General features: G+C 31.4%; 1 protein-coding gene across 3 annotated transcripts in view; it reads right to left on the reverse strand.

Moving 5' to 3' along the window:
* Positions 1-452: 452 nt before the first annotated feature.
* The window catches only part of LOC143230575 (zinc finger protein rotund-like), a 288029-nt gene continuing 275142 nt past the window's right edge, over positions 453-13339 (reverse strand). For 2 of the 3 annotated variants that reach the window (XM_076464372.1, XM_076464366.1), the window contains exons 7-9: positions 9858-9990; positions 6797-6985; positions 4595-5509 (exon numbers count right to left, since the gene is read on the reverse strand). In XM_076464372.1, the coding sequence (XP_076320487.1) occupies positions 5196-5509; positions 6797-6985; positions 9858-9990 (636 nt within the window). In that variant the 3' untranslated portion in view covers positions 4595-5195. Of the gene's footprint in view, positions 5510-6796; positions 6986-9857; positions 9991-13339 lie in introns of all 3 variants that reach the window. The other variant, XM_076464368.1, reaches the window with a different exon arrangement.

Consider the following 13339-nt stretch of genomic DNA (forward strand, 5'->3'; position numbering starts at 1 on the left):
TGATAAAGTCTTAATAAACAGAGCTGTGAATATTAGGTGTAAGTGCCTGTTCATATTTAGCATGTTATAAGATCATCCAGTTTAAGACTCCAGTAACCACTTAGGTTACTAACCATGCCAATAATTTCAGATGTACTCCAGCTTTTGCTCATCTGACAAATAACTGAAGAAATGACAAGGTGTATTTGAGAGCATTGACATCCCACTTTCAGTACAATTAATTAAAAAAGTTTAAAATGATAACATGGTTCCTCAAAATTAAAAAATCTTCAATCAACACAATTAAAAATGTTTTTTTCATTAAAGTGCTTTTAATCATAAAATTTGCCAATTTTTAATAAAAAAAGTTATTATACTAAAAAGAGAAAAACTCAAGGAGAAATAAAAAAACATAAGTTTTGTTCCAAGTTTATCCATCATATTTGAAAAGAAAAGAAAAAATGTCCAGTACATTTTTTTAGAAAAATGCAAGCACAGAACTTTTAATAAAGAAAAATAAAATACATGAAAAACTACAAAGAAATGAAAGAAACAAAAATATATCACAAAAGTACCAGCTTTGTGAAGAACTGGTGGTCAAAATTAAAGCCCAAAAATCAAATATTAAAATAAAATAATAAAAATATAGTATACTGCTAGCACTGAACTCTAGTTCATGGATGACAAACATAAATAACGTTTAGGTAGCTTACCAAATAATAATAGAAGTTTGTACAGTATAGGTGTGTATAAATTGAACGTACACTTCACTTTTACAAACATTTTTGGCATTTAAAGCCTCCAAACAAACCATGCTAAACCAGATGTTAAATAGGAATTCGCCTTTAGGTTTTTGACAGAAATAACCAATCAAACTGCTTTTTGAACACAAATAAAAAAATAACTACATAAAGGTAATATAAAGCATGTTATATGGGCTCAAAAATATACAGTGTGGCCCATATGTCCCTACCCATCCATATATCTTATGTATCCAGTGTATCTGTGTGGTGTCCCTCATTCTCGCTGCATAATATTATGCAATGCCATGTTCTGTGAAACATTTTCCTCAACATAGCAGGGGTTATTGTTCCAAATGCTGTGATAACAGCTGCCTTCAACTCATCATTAGTATTATAACATTGTTTATAATAACATATGGATGGGTATGGATTTACAGGCCACCCTGTAGAAATAATTTCAAATTTTTTAGTTGTTCTTGTTCCTTGAGTCATGTAGATTATCTGTGACATTAGTGAATGTTGTTACTAACATTTTATATATCCGTTTTTAAAATACTATTCTACACATCATGTACTTGCATTGCTCTGCTATCAAAATTTATTGTTTATTTATATCAGGTATATTGGGATTTACAATGGACTATGAAAGCAAGTTAAGACACCAAGGGGTTTGTTACTCAAAAATAAAGAAAACACGATGTGAAATAAGATGTCAAAAAGGAGTAGGGTTTAATATTTTATTTCACAAAAACAATAACTTTATATAATTAGGTTTGTGTTCCATGCCAGGATGTTCTGACTTATTATAGATATATTCAAAATACAACGGAAGCCAACATTATCTGAGCAACTTCAAATAGTTGTGTATTGTATTGGGTAATACAATTGTGGTAGAAGGAACAGGTAATGATATATCTATCTAAAAAGTAAAAGTGGTTCAGTAAAGTTAGTGATGTCTACAGGAGAATGTGACAGATAAACTGAATTGTGGAATGACAAGCTAGGTTGGAGATTGTGTATGTGTGACTTGGTGAGCAGAAATGATTAGAAAAACTGAGAGGTCCCTTGACAAAAAGAGATGAAACATGAAGTTCTGAAATAACGTGATTGAAATGTATTTGTTTATAACAGTTAAATGGATACTTGCTTCCTGAAAAAAAACCAAAAAAACAGGGAAATGAGCCACTTCCTTAAAAAATAACCAATTGAAAGGTGTAATTCTGTTTTGTTGTTTTATGCTGTTTACACAACTTATTTTTTTGTTTCTTTGTTATATGTGTTAACATTAATTGTAAGAAATACACTCTTCATAAGTAAATTCAAACTATTACTTGTCAGGTATATATTAAATTAATAAACGTAAAGTAGAATTTGTAAATCAATTGGTTTTATCAAATCTTTTCTGATAACTAGACTACAAGGATATTAATCTCAGAGTAGTTAATTCTTCATCTGAATCATTAAAGATATTTATGTTGGGACATTAATATTTTACATGGGGGATCCATCTAAAACCTTAAAAAAAATCCCTTTACTGGTTAATTTTATTACAACTTAGGTCAACTGTATGTAAAGAATGCACGAAATTAACACAACATGTATGAAGAAGAAGAACATTACATTTTATAGAAAGTTTTAAACATGTCTGTAGTTATAAGAAGAGAAAGTACAAGTTAATATATCAAAGTAGAAATTTTTGCATCTAACGTTTTTTTTTAATTATAATGTTGAACAACTGATCTTGAATAACATTAAAGCATATAAATCTATTGGGATAATTCTTCTAATTCAGGTTTATTTATTAGTAATTATGGTAAACTATAAGAACCTAATTATTATTAAAATGAACTACTGAAAGTCAATTTTATGTCTGGGACTGGAAGACATAACTTACAAACTGATTATCAGTGGTACATTTATTTGTGGAGACACGAATCAACATTGAATGATACTAGAAGTATTTCCACATATACCAAAATAAATCGAAAATCAAGATGGAGAGGAAAAAGTCACACTTGATTAAACTTTAAATGAATGAACTATGAAAATAAGACCAAACATGAAAGAAAAGTTCAAAGTTTCATCAAAACTGACTTTATCAGGAATTATAAAAGAATAGTTAAGTACAACAGTAAACTTAGGAGAAGATGTACAACATATTTGGTTTTGCCCAAGATTAACCAAAAAACATCAAAACCTTGGAAAATGGTGAATTTCAACAGAAGATATGGTTCCAGTTAAATGACCTTCATCAAGAAAAAACAGTAAAATATAACAAGAGATTTAATTCCTATATTTTACCATCTAATTATCTTCTGACTGGAAAAGGTGTTAAAATACAACAGTTATGGGAGATGAGGGTCAAATTCCTGGCCGTTACAGAATCTTTATGAGGCTAGGAGAGAAAAACTTGCACATTCACTCGAAGACTAGTTGCAAGAGAAGACGCAAGTTCCTGGTTTACTGCAAACTTAACAGTAAGTAGGAAGAATATGAAGAAATGGAATAAACATCAGAACGAAGATAACATTAAGTTAGAGACAAAAGTGAAAACAATTAGATATAAAAATAAATTGATGACTTGTTTATCACAAGGGAAAATTGTATTTATAACATGAGATCATCTTAAAAAATTAATTATTACACAGTTTTTTAGAAAGCTGTATAAAGAAATTTGAGATGGAAAACAGTATATTTTTCCTTTCTCTCTCTCTCTCATGTTTATGACACATTATTCAACTTTTTATCTCTCTCAACAAAATTTGGCAAGAAACATAATTTTTTGTAATGTTTTTTATCATCGTTAAATGCCACATTTTGTCAGCTTGAAAACAAGTGGAAAATATTGAAGTAAGAAAATAAAACAAAGTAAATACTTGATAAGTAACTGAAACATATCTTTTTTTGGTTATTTACACTATTTCATGTGAGTCAGATGTTTACAGCTTCTAGCTTAGTGTTTCATTGATTTAATCCACTCACAAAAATTGCTTTTTATAATAATACCATTTTTTAGGCATTATCACTAACTACAATACGCTGTGAAAAATATAAATTGTCATCAGCTTTATGCTAAAATGTACAGTAGAAAAATTCTTAGGCATTGCATCCAAAGCACGGACTGTTCTTTCACATCTTTCAATTTCTGCAAAGCCATAGCTTTTTATTTAGACACAACCAGTGTAATTTGTTTTCTACACTTACCACATTACACACTTACTTAAACTCACAATATTTAGGCAATAGAGCTTGCAATACAGAAATCCAGTTAGCACTGAGACTATGCACCAAAAAACTCTCATAAAGAGGGAAGTTTATTTATTGTAAAGGTTTCAACATTTAAAGTTCATACCTGTCACCTGTTTTGTAATAATTAATGCAGAATAGTATATTGCCAAAAAGAAGAGTTCCTTATTGATAGCATGATATTTTGATCAGTGGTACCTGAATTGTATTTTGTTTTTTTCCCACTGAGGCTAAGTAAAGAAATCTGTTATTTAACTTTCCCTCCCCACGTCTTTGTTTATCGTTTTCCACTTATTATGGAGTTTTAATTTAATCCTGGTTATTTTCATGTCTCATTATGTTTATTTGTACCTAGATTTTCATATTTTATTGTGTTAATTCATACCTTGGATCAAGGTCAAATTAAGGTGTTTTTCTGGGGGGTCTATACACCAGGCCTGAGCTCAAAAAACAACTCTTTATGAACTTGAGATTATAAGTAGGCCAAGTAGAAAAAATTTAGCCCCGGCATTACTATACTTTCTTATTAGTCCTCAGTGTTGGGATGTTTGTCAAGTAGATTGACCAACAAGTTCTGTTTAGCTTTAACGGTGATCTTACATTAATGAACAGTATTTACGAACATGTCAACTTTGTTCATTGGTTTGTGTGTGATAGATTCTTCTCAGTAAGAGAGCTTTAGAATCATATTTACGTAGGAAATAATTTATAAGAGCTATTTCAATGAATAACTCTCTTAGATTTTTAACATATCTTCATGTTTTTAACACTAAATCTCTATGAATCCACTGAAGTATTAACACATACACAATATTAAAAAACTACTGAGTATCAGTTACCTTGCACACTATATGGGTGAAAGAGGAGCTTGTTAATCATTGTCATAATAAGTATGAGGCTCCTGAAAGTGTATGTGTCACATAGAAGAACGTGTGTGTGTATATATATATAATATCAACTTTCTTTTTTCATTTTAGAGTGCTAATGTGGTTATCTCATCACAGCACTTTCAACACAAACTACATGCTATACCATAACTTGCACAGTGCCTTCTGTGAGGCTTAAGTTAAATTAATAAAGCTAGTACACTAAAACGTATCTTGCTATATATGCACAACGTCACTATCACAGTTAATAACATTAATGGTGGCTAAAGAAACATGTAAGCAGGAAGAGAAAATCACTGGCTATACAAATCTAAGTACATCAAGAGCTAATAGTCTAAAGTTACTGTGAATGTTGTCGAGCATTCAGTCCACTTAACCCCAGGTGTGATACAAGTGACCTAGGTGATAAGGAAGAGTGGGCAGGGCCAGAGCAGTCATTTCCCCCTGTAGGGGGCACTGTTCCCAAGTTTCTATGGTTACCATTATTATTTGAAGGAAGAAGAGGAATTCCCTCCATTGTGGTTGGTGTGTTGCTGCTCTCGGTGGTTCCGGCTTCTTTCTCTCTCCTCTCGGCAGCTGCTCGACTCAACACGTACTGAGCAGCAAATTGATGCTTGGGGTCCATCCTCATTTGTTCCATGTGATGGAGAAGGCCTAGAAAACAATGTAAACATTATTGAAGTCTGTCTACAAAGTAATTTCCTAGTTAAAGCATGACAGTGTTGCAGTATCTCCAGCAACCCTAAAAGGAGAAAAGAAACTTTATGTGTTATAAATAACTGGTAAAGTCACATCCAGATGTGGGCTGGATAATAAATCATTCATATAATACTGATGGTGTTTAGATTCACAAGTTTGGAAAGAATGCCAGGTGTGAGATTTTTAAGGCATCATTGTACACATCTACATCTCCAGATAGATTGTAACCAACCTTGTCTTACCAGGACCTGTGATCTGGATGTATATTTTAATAATCAAGTCTATAATAATGAGCACTTTATTTTAGAATATCTTTGTTGTTTGCAATGTTGAACAAAAAGTTAGCTCTAGATACCCTACAATTTTACCCAAATATCAGTTTACCTCTAAGAAGATTTTTTTTTCCTTCTTCTTCTTCCAGTCTGGAAAGCCTGAAATTTATTCTAATGTTCCCATCTGAACAATAATACTAAAATAATTTTATAGTATGCCACTACCATTAGAACAACTCAACACTGGGTAATATTGACATAGTCATTAAAATAGTGCAGGATTATACAGTAATGAACAAAATATATTAATATTGAATGTGTAGTGTGTAAAAGAAATATGAAAACTAAAGCTCGATGGGGTTAACAACCACTTACTGGGACAAAGAACTAGTTTCAACTGAAATCAGTACCCAAGTTGGCTTTCACTTGAATGCATTGTTATGCTGGTTTTGGTCAAAAGAACCACTGTTCTCTTGAGTTTTGTAATGCTATGGTAATTCTAACAGTGACAGATTTTATCATTAAATGGCAGTATGTGTCATTCTTCCACCAATTGATGGGGCAATCCACCATTTGAACAATTGCAATAGTCTTACATAATTTTTTTTTTACAAAATATTCTGTCCTCTATAGCACTTAAAATTTTATACTTCTGTAGCTAAAATGCAAATACTTTAAAATATTATGAGCAAAACAATTTGCAAAAGTAAATGCTCTCTGTAGTTTTTTTTTAAGGAACACACCTTAACAATTTGTGCAATAAAATCCAAAAATTAAGTTTAAAGATATGGAATGTACAAGTTAGGTAAGTGTGTTTAATGAATGAAATTTTGAATTTTCTACACTTACTTAAATGAATTTTCAAAGGGCTCATTACTCAACTTCAGACAGTTTTACATTAAGTAGGACATTTTCTTGTATATTGCATTTATTACTTGACTTTTTTCTTTTCCTAAATAAGTGTACTAACCATTCTCTTGTGTAAAGACACTTTGGCACACAGAACAGGGCCAAACACGTAGTGTTGAGTTGGCAGATGTTGATTCAGGATGGCTGGATATGTGCTTTCGAAGAGACCCTTCATTGACGTAACTCTTACCACATACAGGACAGTGATGGTTTGTTGTTCGCCGCTTGTCTGGAGGAAATGAAGAGAGATCTACCTCTTATTAGATACACACAGCTTCAACATTATTTATGAAGTTAAATGATGTTTAAATTAACATTATATTTATTCAACCATTGGTCAGACTTGTACACTGATGTAACTTATTGTAGACCTGCATTATACATGAGGCTCAAATCTATAAAAATAGAAATGTATGATAAACTTACTTTCACAAAGCAACTCAGTACGTGTGATAGCCAACACAGACTCAAGTACTTCATGAAAACACACTGACTGATCCATAAATTCTATATGCTTCACATAACTGTGTATATATAAACTACCTCCAAATATAGTAGAAAACTTTTTTCACATCCTTAGGTATTCTAAGCCTATCTTAGTAAATCTTTTGATGTTGGTCATCATTACGGCCCACAGTTCCTTCCAGCTAACATTAAAAACGTACTGATTCACCTGGCAAGGTGTGGAGTGACCTCTAGGACTTCTGAGATTTCTTATCAACTATCGGTTAAATATTACAAATGCAACACATATAACTATCTGACAAAAAAAAGTAACCAAATTAAGAACTTGTCAGTGACATGTCTTGTAGTGGGGGTGAAAAGTAAAGGTTTTTGTTTGTATCCATCATACTGAAAGAATGTTTCAGGTTTCTCAGCTTTACAACCACATTTAATAATCAAATATTCTTCCCTTGGGATTGTTTAGGCCAGATATAACTGATTAATTGGATAATACTGAATATCCCATATTGTAGTTTTGAGCAGTATCACTTTGATGACGTTATTGTTGACTTGTTGAACTGATAAGAGCTGATGTATTTCAAAACTTCAGTGTTCTACTAATTACATTGTGGGATTCATTATCCAGTATAAACTAGTTTTCATTTTACAATCTATTAGATTTCATTTCATGCTTTTGAAACAATTGGAATTATCATTCAGTGGGGTGTGTTTACGTTATTATGTATTTGACCCTTTTATACATTCCAACAGAAAATTCTACCCATAATAACTCCATCTTCAGAACAACAAGAGCAAAAGCATATCTTGGTAATTTAATATTTTCTAACATATATCATCCATTAATATTTGCTATCTGAGTTTAACCCAGAAAATTCTCATCAAGGGTGAAGAACTTATATCACAAGTTATAAATCAATGATGCAGAAAAAAAAAATGATCCATGTAACTTAAAGCTAGAAATTCATAAAGCCACATGAATTTAAATTAAATTGTAAAGCTACTAATGAATTACAAGACACATTGATAATGGTAACCAAATTCTGCAGTTTCTTCACTTAGACTTGTCTTACACCTAACAAAAATTTGGTAGAAAATATTGATAAAGAGAAACTTAAAATGTTGTTTGAAATCGAACATTAATATGGATTTGACAAATCAGTAGGCTAAGCCTACTGTTCTGAGATGTGTTCACAATTTCAGATCTAAGTCATTTATTTCTAATTTGATGAACAAAAGTCACAAAAGATCAAATGTTATCTTAACTGGGTTCTCCTGTTACCTTTACCATTGACTTCAGAGAGAAAATTAAAAAAAACATTGCATTTATCTGAGTGTTTTTAATATACTCTGTGCCAACGGTTTTGGGAGGATGTGGGTAAATGTTTGTTATTAGAAACCACTAAAGAGTTCTGAAAGAATTAAGTACATTAGCAACTATGAGGTGAATTAACATTTAGTTTCATGAGGTAGACTCATAAATAAGGATGTCTATTTACTGCATAAGAAGTGTGAGTTTTGTGAGATAGAGTCGTGAACAAGACTGTCTGTTTACTGTGCAAGAAGGGTTAATTCTGATTTACCTGAGGTACATGTCTGAACAAAAATATGTTTTTACTAACAGAAATATTGAATCTAAATTTTTTACAGTGTCTTACGTGACCTGTACTTCCATAACAATAAATTTACTACAATGTTTTTAATAGAAAACTCAATATCTTCTCCATCTGAGCAATATTTCCCATATATAACATCTTGATTTCCATCTTATTTGCACCTGAGCATAAAAACAGTAATAATGTTTTGAGCTAACTATGTATCTAGGCAACTGACAACAAAGTGATTCTCAATACACCGAAAACAGATTTTTAAAAACTATTACAGGAGCTAAGAAACTAAAGCTGTATCATTAGCAATTCTGCTGTCCATCTTTTAACTAAAATATTTTTTTAAACTGTGGTTCAGATGAAGAGTAACTTTTTCCTCTACCTGTTCAACCTCACAACATGGTTGTTGCTTTCTAATCCACTACTTTCTTCCATAGTAGTTGGTTTTAATATGTTCTTTTCCCAACTCTCTACCTGATATACTTTTATCTTGACTTTCAATTTGGAGTAAGATATTGTAATAGAATTGGCATTTATTGTCTCTTCTTGACTACACAGTAAAGAAATAATAAATGACATTGCTTGTTGGTTTATGTAGTTTCTGAAATTGCTTCTAAAGTTGTAGCTTTAGAATATTCTAGATATTTATAAAATTTCTATAACTTACCTGCACATTTCATAGAAGAAGATCAGATAAGAGCTCTGGGGTGAGGGTGCACCACTGGTGGTATAATTAGGTAAAAAGAGAAATCAAAACATTCATAATGCAAAAGCCATGGGAGGTTAAATTGAGGAGTTATACAATGAGGCAGGTACTTTGCGTTACAGTCATTGTCATTCAAGCTGTGCTGTCTGACATAAAAGGAAATGGAGTGTAAATCAGATGTATGGCTGCAGAAGACTACCTTCCAAAGTTTCAAGATTTTTACACAAAAGGCTAAGAGGTCAATGTGGTATTTACAGAAAATGGGTGCAAGACACATTACCTGGTACTTTAGAAGTGGCATAATTAGATTGGTAAACTATCAGAACCTGCTCTGATTTTTTTCTTACTTGGTATTCCTGAAGCATTTGGATCCTTGTGAGTGACACGCATGTGGTCCATGAGAGCCTCTCCATTCATGCAAATTTTGTGACAGACAGGACAAGACTGCGAGCTTGGTCCACCAAATAAAGATGCATGTTGCTAGGAAAAATAACTCTGAATGAGATTACAAACACCATCTACAGTGACACATCTAGTACTAAACTTTAACAATCTGTTTTTATTGAATAGGTAAATTTAGTTTTTTCTTTGTATATTCAATTTTTACCACTTGTTTAAATACATCTTGCATTTTTACACATTTAAGACATAATTAATGCATGTGATTTCCCAGTCTGAAACCTGCAACTCAAAACTTAAGTTTATAGTTTTTCCTAATTTAGAAGAGGTAAAAGAAGGCAACTACCCACCATCAATTCTCAACTTACTTTAATCTAGGCATATACAAACACAGAGTACCAGGATGCCATAGCAACTAAAAGTTTCAACATGGCAACTAGTATTTTCTTGATTTTATTTGTGCATCCAGTAAACAGAACTCAAACCTAGAACAGTTCTCAACTTTTGAGTCATAAATTGAACTTTGCTTCTACAATTTTAAAGATGAATTCAGGAATGTGAAGTATCATGGTTGTACAAGTTACTAGTTTGGTGACTTTTGTTTCTTCTTTGCCTCAATCCAACAAATCATTGCACAAGATTTTGCAGTTATTGGTATCATATAATTGTTATCATGTACTCATTGTTATGAAAGTAAAATAAATATACACTGGTGTATTAACTATCTGTGATGATCTGGGTAAACAAAAAAAAATGCAGATAACAGAAATAGCCAATAATCTAGGTGCTAGTGTATCTTGCTAATTATCCCACTGTTCAAATAATTTTTTTGCAATTTATTTAAGTTCCTTGTTTTAAATTAAAACCTTTTTAAAGTTGTTGGATCATGTCATCATGGAAAAATTATAAAAGTCATTATAATCATAAAATCCAAGTGTCGGTTGATCAGTTAATTAGGTGTTAGAAGTGATATTTCCAAATTACACGAGTTCAGTGCCACTTTTTCTCTTATATCTTATATTTTGATTGACCATTTTTATTTTAGTTGAATTTAATTGCTAACATAGGCATAAATAGTTCCTAAAGTTTGCACTTTTTCTGCTTTGGACACAAAAATGCATTTGTATTTTATCAATATCTGTGGAAAATAACTTCAAAATTAGTGCACATTTATGCTTTGAAATTATTATCAAAAAACCTTTCTTACAACAGATACCAATTATTTGTAGGAAAGAATGTGTAACTGAGTGACTCCCCAACACAATCTGAACATGCATCTGTGGTTAAGGGACATCCTCCATGTAGCATAGGACAGTGAACAGCAACTAAAGTTGAGTAAAAATCCTTAAGAAACCTTAATGTGTATTTTGTTTGTTTTTGTATACTATATTTCTAATTACTAATCAAATAAAGTTAATCAAGCCAGATATATTTTGTATTGCTACCTTAAAAAGGAACAGCTAAAAATTAAAGAGGCAAGGCAGTGCTTAAACTGGCCAATTTACAATTTGAACATACACCAGATCCTTCACTCAAAAGCACCAGATATCATGCAAATCCTGAACTTTTGAAACCAGAATTAATTTCTGGGGGACAGTTTTTTCAAAACATTCAAATCTAGAATTGTAACATTGCAATTATTTTGGGAAAAGTGCAAAAAAGAAAAAGAAACAGATGGTGTAGAACCCACTTTATGGTACAAACAATAGTGAAGTTAGGTTACGCATGATTAGCTCCTGAGTTTTTCAGCTGACTCCTAGATCTGAAAATATTTGTCAAGGCCTGTTTTAATAAGATAGTAGGACTTACTGCCACATAAATATGTCTCCACAGTTGAAAGGATGAGCACATATGGTGACAGGTTTTGAGCATCCTAACCATCAGGCCATGTCAGTCCCATCACACAAGAAAAAATGGATATCATCAGATTCACTCTTGTACATGTATATTATAAGAAGTCCTTGTAACAAATAACTGAAACTATCATCAAGTTGAAATTGTTTTTAAAATGAGTTATTGCTTGACTTAACAATGATGCAATGTGGTTGTAAGAAATGTTTTTTAAATATTACTTCTTTTGGATAATAGTGGGAACAAAAGAAAATAATTTTCTGTTCTTTGTTTCATTTTAAAATAATGGTTGTCATTCCATATATTAAAGTATGCATGTAGTGTGTGAATAAAGAAAACCTTTATAGCTATCAAAGGAATAAATGGAAGCTATAGGATATCTTCAAAGGAAGGAAACAGATGAACTCATTTTTTGTTTCAGTTTAAAGTGTAATTTGCTGTGATTACAGAAAAGTAATTTTTTTAATGTAAAACTAAACCATTATGGTTTACAAGAAAATCCTGAAAAGATTTTTAAAAATTATTCCAAGAAGGGCTGAAGTGTGTGTGAAATTTAGACAGGGAACTTAAATGAATACTAATGAGCTTCCCTGTTGAAAGAGACCATACCATCCCTAAACTTGACATGTGTGGTTAATTATACTCAAGGACAACAGTTCTATGCTTAAAGTACTAATGAGTGATTTTCTTTTCCTCAACACATAAATTATACTGTTCAAAATAAACTGACAACTCTGTAAATCCTCAAAGCTGTTCCAGAAGTATTACCAGAAAGTTCTGGTATTGTTTTTTTTATTAACATTTTACAGATAAGTAAAACAAAAATCCTTCACAACAGGTGCAAGCAGAGAAAAACTATTTGATGTAACAGTGGGTATCAACACAGTGTGCATGAGGTAAAATCAGCCACGAAAATATAAACACATTCATCAAGTAACAATGAATGTATTGACTTATGAATTAACTAACTGTTACATAATGACAATGGTCTAGACTCCTCAAGTGTAGGACATTTCAGAATAAGTACTGCAATAATGAGCAATAAATCTTTGTTATATTTCACTTTAATTTAATAAGTCATACAAAATTGTTTCCAGCATAATTCTAAACCATTCTGACTTAATTGTATGCTTTTTATTCAGTCTCTCTCTTTCTCTCTCAATTTCAATAAAATATATATAAAATTTAAAAGAGATATGTGTTTTCAATAACTTAATAAACATGTTATTGTGACCAAGTTATGGAGAAGTATTCATAACCATATGGGTGTATATATTTTAAGATATAATAAATAGCACAAAGACAATGAATGTTTAGTATATATGAATAATTTACATGGCACATGTTATTCTATTATTCTCCAAAAATTTTTAACATGTAACTCAATATTTATTAATTTTACACACTTACATGAAATCTACCTTGCATATTGGACAGGCCTGAAGTACTACTACACATGAAAACATATTACATTATTATCCTATAGCAACAGACAAACAAATACTTGTTGTAATGTGATGCAAAATATTCAAATTGTGATGCATTACACATCATCTGGGATCAAATAGAGATTACATAC

The sequence above is a fragment of the Tachypleus tridentatus genome, chromosome 10, assembly GCF_004210375.1.
Source record: "Tachypleus tridentatus isolate NWPU-2018 chromosome 10, ASM421037v1, whole genome shotgun sequence".
Lineage (NCBI taxonomy): Eukaryota > Metazoa > Arthropoda > Merostomata > Xiphosura > Limulidae > Tachypleus > Tachypleus tridentatus.